Source organism: Muscardinus avellanarius (assembly GCF_963383645.1).
Source record: "Muscardinus avellanarius genome assembly, chromosome: 2".
In the NCBI taxonomy this organism is placed as follows: Eukaryota; Metazoa; Chordata; class Mammalia; order Rodentia; family Gliridae; genus Muscardinus; species Muscardinus avellanarius.
The window spans coordinates 149,958,423-149,973,483 of record NC_137787.1 but is presented as its reverse complement, the minus strand read 5'-3'; the positions used below and the strand labels follow the sequence as shown (position 1 = coordinate 149,973,483).

General features: G+C 44.8%; 1 protein-coding gene across 1 annotated transcript in view; it reads right to left on the bottom strand.

Annotated features, from left to right (window-relative positions):
• Positions 1-15,061, bottom strand: part of OLFM4 (olfactomedin 4) — a gene marked incomplete at both ends in the record, with an annotated part of 145,619 nt that overhangs the window by 16,227 nt on the left and 114,331 nt on the right. Inside the window, 1 exon segment of the mRNA XM_080689469.1 lies at positions 144-296. Within this exon segment, the coding sequence (XP_080545595.1) occupies positions 144-296 (153 nt within the window).

Here is a 15,061-nt window from a genome sequence, read left to right as displayed (position 1 = left end):
ATAAATGCTACAACCACCATAGGATATACAGTGAAGAAAGACTTTATTATGGTGTCCTGAATTTTTTTAAAAAAGGTGTTTGGTGTTGGTGGTGCTTGTTTGTCTGTTCTTCTCACGATGTTATTTGAAAAGAAAACACTTACTTTAGAAAGCTCTTTCTCAAACTTCACAGAAAGGGTGTGAGCTGTGAACTCCAAGCGTTCCATTCTGTCCACAGGGAAGGCGGTGTCCGGGAGAGCAACATAACACTGGCAGGTCCCGCGGTCATCCACAGAGCCGGTGAAATTGGAGAACGACTGTAAATAAGAATAAGATGATGAACATCAAAAAAAGCTGGAAGATGGGGGGGCGGTATTTTGATAAGAGAGAAAATGGCTTGTCAAAAGAGTGCTTAGAGCAAGCACGTACAGTCCAATACATAAGCCAATAAGATCACAGGAATAAGCCAACGCCACTATGTTTTCAGGAGGTGGTGACAACACAGAGCATTTCGTGACCTCTCCCTGCTGGACAAGGCCTAAGTCAGCAGACTCTGCCCGGAGGAAGAGTCTCCATTCTAAAGAAGGTTTTTGTTTTGTTTTGTTTTGTTTTGTTCTTGTACTGGAAACTGAACCCAGGGACATTCTACCTCTGAGCTACAACTCCCAGCCCTTTTTATTTTTTATTTTGAAACAGGGTCTTGCTAGGCTGCTGAGAATGCCTCAAATCTGAAATCCTCTTGTCTCAGCCTTCCAGGTACTGGGATTATAGGCATCAGCCACAAAACCTGGAAATTATTACTGTCTCCATGCAAAGTAAAGGAAATAAGGAAGTGAAGGTAATCATAAATTTGAATGTCAATTCTACTGCTTACTCAGTGGGATACCTCCTTAAGTCTCCGTTTCGTCCTCTATAAACTAGAAATAACTGGGTGGCAAGATTTGTCCTCAGGACTAGCCAAGTAATGTGAGCCAAGTCCCTGACACAGTAGGTGGTCAGTGGCTATCATTTTCTCTTTCCTTCTATTATTCATTGTCTTTTTCTCACTTTATCCCACCCCAATCCAGTTCCTCCCAAATGGAATGAGGAAGCCATCCAGGATGTGGGCTCTGGTGAGTATATACAATGCAAATTCATATTCTCCCTTCAGCTGGAAGATTGTATAATTAACAGTCTTCAGAATGGAAATGCACCAGCACCAGCCATTTGTAAAAAAAAAAAAAAAAATGAGCAGCATATGAGTTTGGAGGTTTTGTGCAAATGTTTTAAATAAAAGTTCTCCAGCTTACCACTTGCAGAAAAATCATTTTAAAATATTTGATGTTCCTTTAAGATATTCAGGCTCACACTTTGGTGCCGCTGCATATTTTAAAATGACGGGTTTGAAAGATCCTGTTTTTCTTTTGTCCCCTTTGAACTACCCCAAGGGGATCCTGACACAATTAACATTTTTTTATTACTAATATTGCCTTACAGAGTAACTCTTGGCAGCCAACTGGCTGTGCCTCTTAATGATCTCATCTGAAGGCCGACCCAAAGCTCACCTGTGGCGCATCGGCCTGAAGGGACCCTTTATAAAACTACCAAGGAGAGAACAGTGGATTTCCCGAGACTCAGGCAATGTCTCTGAGTCTGAGACTGCTGGCTGCAGCTGAGGCTGGATGCTGGATGCATTTAACATTGACAGCCTCCAAGACTCCAAAACAAGCTTGGCCTGGATGTTCCTATAATCAAGTCCTAGCCCACTAGTGACCTCTGGGACAATTAAGTCTTTCGTAATGATGGCATTTTGTTTGTTTGGTTTTGTGCTTTTTTTAAAATTTAGCCTAAATTTCTTAAAATGAAGAGAGAGAAATAAAAATATGCATGGGTACCCAAAATTCTCCATGTCAGATAAATTCTTGTCATTGGCCTCAATTTTCTATTCCAATCATATCCTATAGTTATAGGAATTAGAGAAGAGGGCCAAGAAGGTCTATGCTAAACATGGGAAAAGGGGTTGAGAAGGTAAGGGAAAGGTCTTTTCCAGGAATGTGTAAGGACTGAATGAGATCCACCAGGAGCCTGTCAGAGAGGCTGGCTTCTCCTGGACCCAGTTCTATTACTCCATCTAAGAGAGAAAGACCCCAGTCAAGCACTTTCATAGGAAGGACCAACATGGCATGAGCTTTTAAATAAATAATGATGGTTATTTTAATAACCATCTAGCCAAAAAAGAAAGAAAATATTGCATTGCAATTGACAAAAAGAGGTTAATTAGCTGCACAAGACAGAGTTGGTCCATTCTTAGAGTTCTCTGAGAAGCTCTGTCAACTCAGGAAACAGTGGATATCATCAAAGGGTATCTAGACAATCAACTAGGAACCACTGGCTAACAACTTTTAGTCCTGAAGTTCATCTGAAAGACAGACAAATAATTATGAGCCCTGCTGACAGCCATTGTACTGGTTTCTATTGAACATCTCTGTCCCAGCGCCGTGGACTTCTAGCTTCCATCCCGCTTATCATCGGCCCAGAGTGCTCAGCTGACATCAAAATGGTCCATAAGTTTGATCAGTGTCTCCCATTAGAGATATTTCTGCTCCTCGAATTCAAAGACAATGAAGCTAATGGTGATGAGTCTCTCTCTGCGGTGAATACTTAAACTCCACGTGAGTGCAACATGGGGAATGGGAGAAAGAGACAAGTGCTTGTCCCCTTGGCTTTTAGAAGCTACGTGATCCCCTCGTGGAGGGCAAAGAAGACCACACATGCCCCACAGAACACCCCTATACTGCTAGGTTCCCTCTCAGCCTGTGTTAAATTAACATTCACCAAGGTCCATGATAGCACACGCTCTGGGATTAGAAGACAACTAAGACCAATTCTTACCAGGAGTCAAGCTTACTGTCATTATGAAAGACCTAGACTTGTTTTCTATTTTTCTAACCAGCCTCACCGCCTGATTGACAAAGCGCATGACTCGGCGAGGTTCCAACTCTCCTTTGTGGTCCAGAGCACTGAGCCTTCTCCTCGTCTGTGAGACAAGAACCTGTGGCAGCTCTTCTGTGGAGACGCGTGGTGTGCTCTGAGCCCGTGGCAGAAGGTGCAATTCACGGTTGTGACTGAATGTTGAAATTGGCTCTAATTAGCAGCCAAGTCTAAGTGCCCACAAAGATTCAAGGCATAAAATAATGGTACTCAACATTTTCAAAGTACAGAAAATGATACGTTTGGAACTTGCTCAATGACAGTTATAAAAGGGTTTTCTACCACTTTCCAAAGAGCTCATCAAGCCGACAGCCAGCCCCAGAAAATTAGGTTTATAGTGGAATTGACACCTCGTCCACTATAAAAAAGAGGTTGGAGTTGTGACACCAACTAACTACAGAGAGACAAGTAACCCAGGAAGGAAATTAAAACCTCTCAGTACAATTTAACTCCCACATCTTATCTACTTTGAAATATTTGTCTTCTTACTAGATACAGGCACTTTTAATTTCCCTATTTCTTGACCTATATTTTATTTTATATTATTTTAACGGATGACCATACTCAAATTCTGAGTATTTTTATTGACAAATCTTTGTAACAAATTATTATTGTTAACCTCGCTTCAAAAAAATATGCTAATTCTAATTGTCCCCAGAAAATATTCGGTATCATGGGATAAAATTATGCATCTGATTTCTGGCTACAAAGGATACTTGTGCATATTCATGATTCCCCAAATTTTCTCCTTTTTAAAATAAGAAATTTTCGTCTATAAGCCCTGGAAATATGAAAACCTGAATATAGAGGGATGGTCGTTAGTTAGTATAGGCACCCCGGAAATGAGTGGAAAACCTGGGTGAAATGACTAAATTAGCATGAGAAGATTTGTTTTGAGCTATGTAACTTGAAAGCTCAATGGCTTTCAATGACTTCACCTCACTAAGCCTCAGTTTTAACATCTCTAAAATAGGACTATTAGCTGGGTAAGGTCGCACATGCCTGTAATCCCAGTGACTCTGGGAGGTTACGGCAGGAAGATCACAAATCAAGGCCAGCCTGGGAAACTTAGTGAGACCCCTTCTCAAAATAATTTTTTTAATGACTGGGGGATGTACTCAAGTAGTCAAGTGCCCCTATGTTTGACCCCAATAGCACAAAAAAATTTAAATAAGTTTTCTTAATGGAACCATTAACTTCACCCATATCTTAGGGTTAAAAAGATCTATTATGTACTTAACCTAGTCCTGGCATTTATTGGGTACACAGTGATTATGATTACTATGGTTTTCCTCTAGGTCCTGTCCAAACCAGTTGTTAGTTATAACAGTTTCCATGTCTATATATTCCTGATGGTGCAAATGAAAACAAGCCCACAAACTCCCCTCCACCCTTTCTCCCATTCACTCTTCCCTTCAGACATGCTCACATAAATAACTATCTGATTTGAGAATAAAGATCTGGAAAGTATTAGAGCTTTGGTAGAACCAGGACTCCCCTACCCCAAGTTACACTGCAGCAAGGTTAACCTAGGAGGTTCTGCACAGTACGGCCCTGCAGAAAGGCCAGAGGTGACGTGGGCAACTGCTTCTTGGGTGACCTCTCCCCCCATGCATATTCCCATGAATTTAAAGGAAGCCTAAAGAAGATTTATCTTCCACTAGACCAGTCCCTTTGTAGCACATGGGGAATTTGCGGGTCATTTTACTGCTGCTGTTGCTTGGCAATGGAAACATCACTGAAGATTCCCTTAAGATAATTAAAAGCCAGACATGGTGGTGCACACTTGTAATACCAGCATTTGGGAGGCTGAGACAGGAGAATCACAGTTCGCGGACAACCTCAGCTACTTAGTGAGGCCCTTTGTAACTCAGTGAGACCCTGTTTCAAAATAAAGAATAAAGCCAGGCGTGGTGGCGCACGCTTGTAATCCCTGCGCTTGGGAGGCGGAGACAGGAGGATCACGCAGGTTCGAAGCCAGCCATGCTGGTTTAAGAGACCCTGTTTCCAAATAAAAGTATAAAATAGGTTTGGGAGTGTAGCCCAGAGGTAGAAGGGTTTCCAGGAACCCCAGTACCACCAAAAAAAAAAAAAAAAGAAAAAAAGAAAAGAAAAAGTAGAGCAGGGGTGTAGCTCAGAGGTAGAATGCTCCCCAGTACCACAACAACAACAAAAAAAGATGATTAAAAAGAGGTAATGTTCCCTCAGACAATATACACACGCAATGGCACTTTCCTAAGACCAATAACTGCTCCCCTTACTTCTCTTACCCATCTTCTTTACAAACAAGGTGCAGAGAGACTGTCAGAGCTCCAGAGCATCCAGGCGCTCACTCCCTGCAGGGTTGTTTACCATCTGAGGGTTCCTGCTGGGCAGCAAATCTATTGGACAAACTTTCCTGGAGCTACTACTTGCAGGGTCCCTTCTCCAATAGTGCCCATCCCAGACTATATATTAGAATCACCTGGGGAGAGCTTGTAAAACAAAATCTGATATTTCAACATCCGTGCAGGTAGGACACAGGCATGTGGACTTTGGGCTTCCCTTACCACTGATTCTAATGTGCAGCCTGATTTCAGAACCTCTTGAAAACACAAATTCTTTCCCTCAAGCCCCCAGCTGGAGAACTGGGATGTTGTCTCCCTTACTAACAATTTAATTATTTCACTCAGGTTTTAATTCATTTCCAGGGCACCTAGATTGAACCACAAGAGTCATAAATCTTTTAGAGTACCCAGGTCCAGCCATCCATGAAATTGTATTCAGGTCCCCAAAAAGCTAGAGGAAGGGAAAGAACGCAGTTCACTCGGTCTCTGGCCCCCTCACCTGGGACACAGCATCGCTTTCTGTCCAAGAGCTAGAAGTGGCCACAGCTTCAGTTGGTGATGGAGTCGAATTTTGGAAAGAGGCAGAGACCCAGGATCTGAAATTCTCCAAATCCCCGATGGCAGGGCTGAAAAAGAGCAGACAGGATTGCAGGAAGGCAAGGCCCCACCTCATCTTGTCCTTTTGGAGAGAGCTGCTGGCTTCTGCACAGAGCCCAGGGGCTTCTTATAGTGCCGAGTGGGGATTTCCCCGCGGCCAGTTTGTGGGGAAAGAGGAAGTAGCTCTGGAACATGTGACCTGCCCCAGGAGGGCCAGGACACCAAGGAACCTGAGTCACGTCCATACCTGGCCACTGAGCCCCACTCTGTGACCCCCCCACTTAGGTCCAGATTGTGCCCTGCCAAATATTAACTCAAGTATCTTTCTTCAAGCCCAATATCTGATTTCCCACTTGGTGTGTGTTTGAAGAGGCAGCATCAAAGTAGTGTTCATGGATGAGACAGTTTAGAGGCTCCAGAAGGAAAAGCAACCTTTGGTCCTTTGCCTAGCAGCCATTTCTAGGTGTTCGCCCCCGTCTTACTCATTGCGGTATTCCAGGGAGAGTGAAAGGATTCACTTCAGAGACTCCCAGCCTCCCCCAGGGTATCTGAAGCTACCGTCATCACTTCTCAATATGTGGGGTGCCTCGGGCCTGTCCCTTGCAGCATCTGCTTCTAGACTACATTCTCTCAACAACCCCACTCTGAAGAAGAGGCCAGCAAGACTTTGTTCCCTGGAAAACCAGAAAGGACGCTGCACTGTGCGGCTCTTACCACCGTGAGCTTGATGGAGGGGTAGAAAGAATCCAAGCAAGCACCTGGTCCCCAGATGACCCAGACAGAGTCCACCCTCTCCTGAGCCAGCACACTGCCCCAGACCCAGGCGAGGAGGTCCCACAGAGAGCAGTTTATCTCGCAGGTGTCTGAGCTCCAATGCAGCTCAGTCTCTTGTGATCAGGCCAAGTATTGGAGACTCAAGGCTTACTTCTCATGGAGTTGAGAAAGTGAAATGCCTTCTCTCTTGCCCCACTCCCAGGGCCCCTTGGCATTAGGTCCATTTGTATCTCTCCAACGTTGCTGGTACCTTGATGGACACTGCCTCCCTCTCTACAGAATGCAAAGGGTGTTGGCGTGAATAGTAAAACCCAGCTGTCACTCATGAGCCTATGGCCTTGGCTATGCCATGGAGGTCCTCTGGGATTTTAACAATTCCTAAGTTGTTAGAATTAAATAAAATAGTGTGTGGATAGTGGCTTATACACTTTGAAGTGCTATATGAATGTCAGCTTTTGAGTGTTGCAGTTAATTTCCAAAGCTTAAATCCGTTTGTAAGGTTGTTGCATTCAGAACAAGGAAAGCAATCCCACGCCCCACTTCATCCCAGAAGCACTATGTTTGTTTTGTGGTACTAGGGATGGAACCCAGGAGCATTCTGCCTCTGAGCTAGCCAGATCTAGCTTATTTTATTTTTATTTTAGCCCAGACCTATTTTCTTTCTTTTTTTTTTTTAATTCTGAAACAGGGTCTCACTAAGTTGCAGAGTGCCTCATTAAGTTGCTGAGGTTGTCCTGGAGCCTGTGATCCTCCTATCTCAGCCTCCCAAGTGCTAGGATTACAGGAATGCACCATCACACCTGGCCCAGGAGAACTTTCGAAGACTTGGTTGGCAGGGTTCTTTCACTGCTTAACCTCACACGGTCCACAAACTCTCAAAATAAACACAGTGATAATATGAGAAACTGGGTCTTAAGCCTTTGGTACCTCATTCAGATACTCAGGGAGGGGTGGCAGGAAAAATACAAGTAATGAATAGGCAGTGAATAAGGGAGAATGGATCAGGGCAAGGGATAACAAAAGACAAATCTCTTGTTGGGGGGTGCATCCAATTGTCCCCTTGGGCTGCATCTCATCCAGCACCCCACACTGGCCCCAGAATCAGGGGCCTGAGGAGATACCACCCAGAAGAGTCTCCCCAGTCCAGGGCTCACGTTGCCTCAGCCACCAGGCTGTTATTTATGGTTCTATCTATTCTCTACATGCATTGAACCATCCCAGCGTGTCTTCTCGGGCCAATCATGTGACCATTGCATGTGGATGTGGAGACTGGATGCCGCTAGAGGAGATCCAGGAAGGACAGGAGCATTTTCTCAGAAACTTCCTGAAAACAATAGGGTCCACTTACCTTTACCTGTTCCAAAGGCAATCTGTAATGAAGATCAAGATCAGCAAGGGGTATTAGGAGCAGAAAATGTGTTTTTAAGCCCACACTTCTCACATTCTGCCCTGTGTAGGATTGCCAGATTTAGCAAATGAAAATATTGGTGCCCAGTTTCAATTTGAGCTTCCAATAAATAACCAATAAGGTTTAATATAAGTATGTCCCATGCAATATTTGGGAAATGCTTACATTAAAATATATGTTGTCTATTTAACATTTAAAGGGACCTAGATATACTGTATTATATTTGGGAACCCTAATGTTGAAGCAGAATGTGAACTGTGAAATTCATTGTTCCCTATTGGAAACAATTCAGCCTTGGCCTTTTGAGCTGAATGTTCCAGCCTCTTCGATGCCTGGACTGAGACAAGGAATGCATAGGGCATGTGAGAGAATGAAAATTGGCACACTGAATCTATTATTCTGAGACTGGACGCTATGAATATGGATATAGAGAAGAGTGTATGCCTCTACCTCCCATCTCGATTCTCCTCTTCCCCCGATTCCCACCAAAGCAAAGGGCAAAATTTGTTCTCATTTGCTAGTAGCCTCTGCCTGTGACTATAATGAGCCTTCCTTGTCCTTTTTTTCAAAGAGCATTTTGGTGCCCTTGTCAGAAAAAAAATCTCATTAACAATGGTCGCCTGTTGTCATGACTACCTTTGAGGGCTTCTATGGCCAATCCTCTAGAAGACCCCTAACCAGAGGGGTTGCATTCCTGCAGAAATGGGACAGCAGTTCTCCCCAGCACAAAGGTGCCTTCGCCAAGAAAACCACCACCCCGCTGCTTGCATAAGCGGCTTTGTTTCTGCATGTCCCATAGTTTTCAGAATGAAACTTTAATCTATTTGGTAACCGCAAATGCACAAACGCATTGGTGATGCCTCGGTAATGAGATTATTAATAATAATTGTTTGATCAGTTCCTCTGCAAATACCTTTGTCCTAAGAAACAACAAGCCTCTTGTTATTTTCCAGCCTCAAAGACAGGAGGAAATTATCAGGGCTGCAAAGCAAACACTGTTTTATTTATAAGAACATCTAATCCTGGGCTCCCTCTAGAGTAAGGGGTCACTGAAACTCACTTGAGTAACACAGTGCTCCTCACTGACAGCTTGGAAGAAAGTGACCATCTATGTCCTTCATTAGGGGAACTCACTAAAGCTCTGTTTCTTTAACAATAGTTGCAACGCAGAGGGAAATTATCTATATAAATATTGCCTTAATTTAATCCTCCTATCATTAAAAGCCCATGCCAAACCTACTGTGGTACTTTCAGAAGAGAGGGTCTATAGAGTACAAGGACAACAGAGGTCACATTCGGTCTATTAATTGGCAATGGAGGCAGTGTCGCTGTGACCCTCCTCGTGCCAGTTGATGACAACTGGCGTGAAACAATCCTCAGATCTCTTTGAGCAACCCTAGTAATCACGTGTAAGAATCATAATCAGTGGGCACCATTCATTTACTCTGGATAGCAGTCCCTTGGTTAAGAACATGTATTAGAGTCCACTCCATGCAAATATCATGTCTGATGGTGAGTTATGAAGGAAGAAGAAACCATTCATTTTTTTTAAAATGACTAGGTATTTAGGGATGACAGGCTACTTCAGGAAATATACTAGGAATAAAAATAAATTGGACACAACACTGATTGCAGGAGTACGGAGGAATGACCAGCTAGACCACGGTGACCCAACACAGGCGGATTAACCTGTGAAGAATTTGCCAGCTGCTGAACTTGATGAGGATGGGGACGATGGCCTCCTCCATTTCAAACCTCCAGCACCTCACCCCGTGCCTAACACTCAGTCCCCAATAAACATTGCACACTGAGAAAGAGATTTAATAAATGAGTGAATGCAGGCATGAATGGATAGGTTGATTTAGCATGGATTGTGAAAGAAATTCTTAAGTGACTGGAGAAAATACTAGCTGTTTAAGTTTGTTTGGGAGGAAAGGGAGCGAATACCATGCAAGAAAGATTAGGTCAGTGAAAGAACTCAAGCCACCTGAATTCTCTGCAGGATCATGAGCTTGGACATGTCCTTGCAATCTCATCTACCCAACCCTAGCAACTCCTCCTCAGATCAGAGCTCCAGAGCGGGGCTCAAACACCAAACCAACATTCTAAGCCTCCAAACACTTCCTATACCAGGAACAACCTGGTATTCAAATCCTGAATTACGAAGTTTCAGCCAAATACTTATTTTTTTTAATTTACAACCAAATCATCGTCTTCAACAAAATGTGGAACTAAACTAGTAGAAAGGAAAATTAGTGAAAACCAGTGCAAACCTCTGTGCAGATGCCCAAACACAAGAGCAGCAGAAGTGCTGAAATGTGGCAAATAGTTTAATGCGTGGTGACACACACCTGTAATGCCAGTACTTGGGAGGCTAGACAGGAGGATCACAGGTTTGGGGTCAGCCTCAGCAACATCATGAGACCCTCAACAACTTAGAAAGACCCTGTTTCCAAAAAATAAGATAAAATAAAATAGGGCTGGGAGTATAGCTTGGAGGTAGAATGGCCTTGGGTTCAATAACCAATACCAAGAAGAAGGAGGAGGAGGAGGAGGAGGAGGAGGAGGAGGAGGAGGAGGAGGAGGAGGAGGAGGAGGAGGAGGAAGAGGGGAGAGGAGGGGGAGAGGGAGGGAGGGGAGGGGGGAGGGGGGGAGGAGGGGGGAGGAGGAGGAGGAGGAGGAGGAAGAAGAAGAAGAAGAAGAAGAAGAAGAAGAAGAAGAAGAAGAAGAAGAAGAAGAAGAAGAAGACGAAGAAGAAGAAGAAATAATAAAAGAAAAAAGATAGCAAATACTGATTTTTTAGGGAAAAGGAAAATTTCACTTCTTGCACAGAGGAAATATAGATTAATGAGCTACAACATTGCTCAGAATCAGTTTACCCCACCACTACCTCCACCAGGAAAGGATGGACTCAGGAGACTTCAAACCTCAGGCTTATCTTTGCACCACATCAAATGGAATCTTCTTAGAGATCTAAAACCCAGGACTGGCCTTTCTTGCCCTCTCCTAACTACTGCATTGAGACACTTCTTCATTCGGCTCCCACAACACACAAATTTTTTACACTTCTTGGATAAATCATCTGGTCATCCCTCAAATGCCAGGTGAGTTGGATTCTCCAGGCAGAGGTGAAATACTTTCTCTTCTTGCTTATTTGCCCCATTGCCAAAGCCTCTGCTTGCCTCACATCCAAACCACCTGAGTTACGATAACCGAATTCTTAGCAAGACCTGTTTTCTCCATGGTTAGTTGCACATGTCTAGCCCTGTACACCTCCAACTCTTGCCGCACCTCTGAGATGTTGTCACTTGGAAATGCTAAATGTAACCAAGTCAACGCCTGCATCATTTTTAGACTTAGTAGTGCCTGGTTAATCCGTTTTCCATCCTTGTAACAAAGTACCTGAGATAAGCAACCTAATAGAGGAAAGGTTTATTTTGACTCATGGTTTCAGAGGTTTCACTTCACAGTTGATCAGCCCATTGCTTTTGAGCCTGTGCTGGGCTGACACATCATGATGGCAGCACATGGTGGGATCTGCTCACCTCACAGCAGCTGGAAAGTGTAAGAGTAAAGAAAAGACCAGCGTCCCACAAAGACCGACATCCCAGGGCCCCCTCTGAGGACACGCCCCAGTGGCCTAGAGCCTCCCACTGGGTCCCTCTCTTGAAATTCCTCCACTTTCTAATAGTGCCAAACTGAGGACCAAGTATTTAACACACAGGCATTTGGGGAATATTTCAGGCCCAAACTATAGCACATGATTTTTACTTTTCTGTTTCTATTACTTCCAAGTCCAAATCTTCTCAAACCTTGTGTTATGGACTGAATATTTGTGTCCCCCAAATTTATGTGTTAGAATCCTAACACCCAGTGTGATCATATTAGGATGTGGGGCCTCTGAGACGTGATTAGGGTATGAGAGATGCTGGGACTGTGTCCTTATAAGTAGGGCCTGAGTGTTCTTGTACCCTTTCTGCACATGAGGACACAATACAAAGTTGGCAGAAAACACAACAGAGCTCTTAACAGAATCTGACCAAATAGACAACTTGATCTTGGACTTCTGACCTCCAGAACTATAAAAAGTAAATTTCTATTGTTTATAAGCCACCAAGTCTCTGATACTTTGGTATAGCAACCTTAGCTAAGACATATGCAAATACTAAGCCCAAACAAGATATCAGGGTTCTATACTTAATACTTAGGGGAAGGTCAGTGTAACTAAAGCTAAATAAGAGTCCAAAATACTGGACAAAACTATGGGGTTCACAAACTTCTTAGCTAACTCACTTTGGGCACAAAAAAATAGCAGAGCATTTTTTTACTCAGACCTGAGCTTTACAGTATGGAATCCACTAGCCACATGTGTCTACTGAATACGTGAAATACAGGTAGTTCAAACTGAGATATGTAGTAAGCAGTGTACACTGGATTTCAGATACTTAGTATGAAAGAAAAGAATATAAAATATCACATTAATAACTTCTATGTTGATGACCCATTAAAATAGTGAAATTTTAAATATATTAGGTTATTTTATTAAATTAATTAATCTATTTTTATGTGGCTACTAAAACATTTTTATTACATTTGTGGCTTTCATTGAATTTCTACTGCATGGTGCTACACTATAGCAAACAGTATAATTGGCTAAGATGAAGAAGCTTCTAGAAATTACCAGAGCACCAAAAGTTGTACCAAATATCTCTTTTCCCTCACAGGAGACTAGCTAACCAGGTGAGTTTCTGTCATTGGATTTTAAGTTTAACATCTCTTCAGAAGTATTAAATGCTACTGAAATTCTTTCTAAAGAACCTCAAGATGAAATTTTATATTTTTTCTTTATCTTAAAAAATCTTATCATATGAAAGAAATAAGAAGGAATCATGTCAAGATTACCTCTCTAGGAGCAAGCCTACAGTGATTTATTGGAGCACATGTATTTTAAAATAGAGATATTTTCCATGAGTGTCTATGATTGGGGTCCCTCTAATGGCGGAAGGGAAGCTCTCATAACCCCAGACCTACATTCCCCATGATCACCATGAGCTGGAGCTGAGGCGCATCAGTCCCACTACACGGCACACACTCTCCAAGCTGGCACAGTCTCCCCATCCACAATGGGTTTTTTTCCTGTATATATAGGCTTCTGGGTATGCAACTATTGTTTTCAGATTTCAAATTTGAAGAACTTACTTTTCAGAATCAAAGATAATGAACCAATAGCAAAAAAAAAAAAAAAATGCAGTCATTTGGATACTGCATTTCCCCCTCTTCCATCAGGAGAGCTGCATAAAGTTCAACTGTTATCACCAAGGATTAAAGGCTACACAGATAAACTTAGATTTAGGAGTGCTGGGAAATGATCCAAATGGATTTGGGGGTTTGTTTGTTTTTTTAATCATTATTGCTTTTTTAATTATTTCCTTATTAGGATTTTTTATTGGTGCATTGTAATCATACATCACATTGGATACAAGACTTGAGAGGATATACAAGCACACATCATCCAATTAGCCCTCATCCAGTCCCCATCCCATTCCCTCCCCCTCCCTTGATCCCATGCTTGTTTGGTGATTAACTTTGATACATATGTTTAAGTACCTCCTGCTTTTTAAAGAGGCTCCATCCTCCCCTATTCCATACCCTCTGATTGGTCACCTTAATTGCTTCACTATAGGGCCCTTTCTATAGCTCGATCACTTCCTGTTGCCCCTTTCCTCCTAGTTATTGCTGATTAGGGGAAGCATCTGGTTTTAATTTTCTGCGATATTTCTCTGTGCATGCCGCGTTGCAAATACCAATCCCACTCTTGACGGCCCCAGCTGTGGCCTGGCTACCTGGTGGACTGATCAAGACCTCACTGGCTCAAGCAGCGGCCTTGCCTCATGGGAGGCCCCGATTCTGGTCTCGCTGGCCCCGACACTGGCCTAACCCCTCAGCTGGCTCCAATCATGGCCTCGGAGGCCCCAGCACCAGCCTTCCTGACGACAGGCTCCGATCCCGGCCATGCTGGCCCTGGCACCAGCCTGACCTCTCGGCAGGCTCCGATCCCAGCCTCGCTGACCCCAGCACCAGCCTAACCCCTTGGCAGGCTCCGATCCTGGCCTCACTGGCCCCAGCACTAGCCTAACCCCTCGGCAGGCTCTGATCCCAGCCTTGGAGGCCTCAATAGCGGCCTTGCCTCACAGAAGGCTCCGATGCCGGCCGCTGGCCCCGGCACCGGCCTAACCCCTCAGCAGGCTCTGATCCCGGCCTTGGAGGCCCCAGCACTGGCCTTGCCTCACAGCAGGCTCTGATCCCGGCCACGCTGGCCATGGCACTGGCCTGACCCCTCGGCAGGCTCCGATCCCGGCCTTGGAGGCCTCAATAGCGAGCGGCCTTGCCTCATGGAAGGCTCCGATGCCAGCCGCTGGCCCCATCACTGGCCTAACCCCTCAGCAGGCTCTGATCCTGGTCTCGGAGGCCCCAGCACCAGCCTTGCCTCATTGCAGGCTTCGATCCCGGCCACGCTGGCCCTGGCACCGGCCTGACCCCTCAGCAGGCTCTGATCCAGGCTTTGGAGGCCCAGCACCAGCCTTGTCTCACAGCAGGCTCCGATCCCGGCCTTGCTGGCTCCGGCACCAGCCTAACCCCTCAGTAGGCTCTGATCCCGGTCTCGGAGGCCTCAGCGCCAGCCTTGCCTCACGGCAGGCTCTGATCCCAGCCACGCTGGCCCTGGCACTGGCCTGACCCCTTGGCAGGCTCTGATCCCAGCCTCGGAGGCCCCAGCACCGGCCTTGTCTCACGGCAGGCTCCGATCCCAGCCTCGCTGGCCCCAACACTGGCCTAACCCCTCGGCAGGCTCCAATCCGGGCCTCGGAGGCCTCAATAGCAGCCTTGCCTCACGGAAGGCTCCGATGCCAGCTGCTGGCCCCGGTACCAGCCTAACCCCTCAGCAGGCTCTGATCCTGGCCTCAGAGGCCCCAGCACCAGCCTTGCCTCACAGCAGGCTCCGATTCTG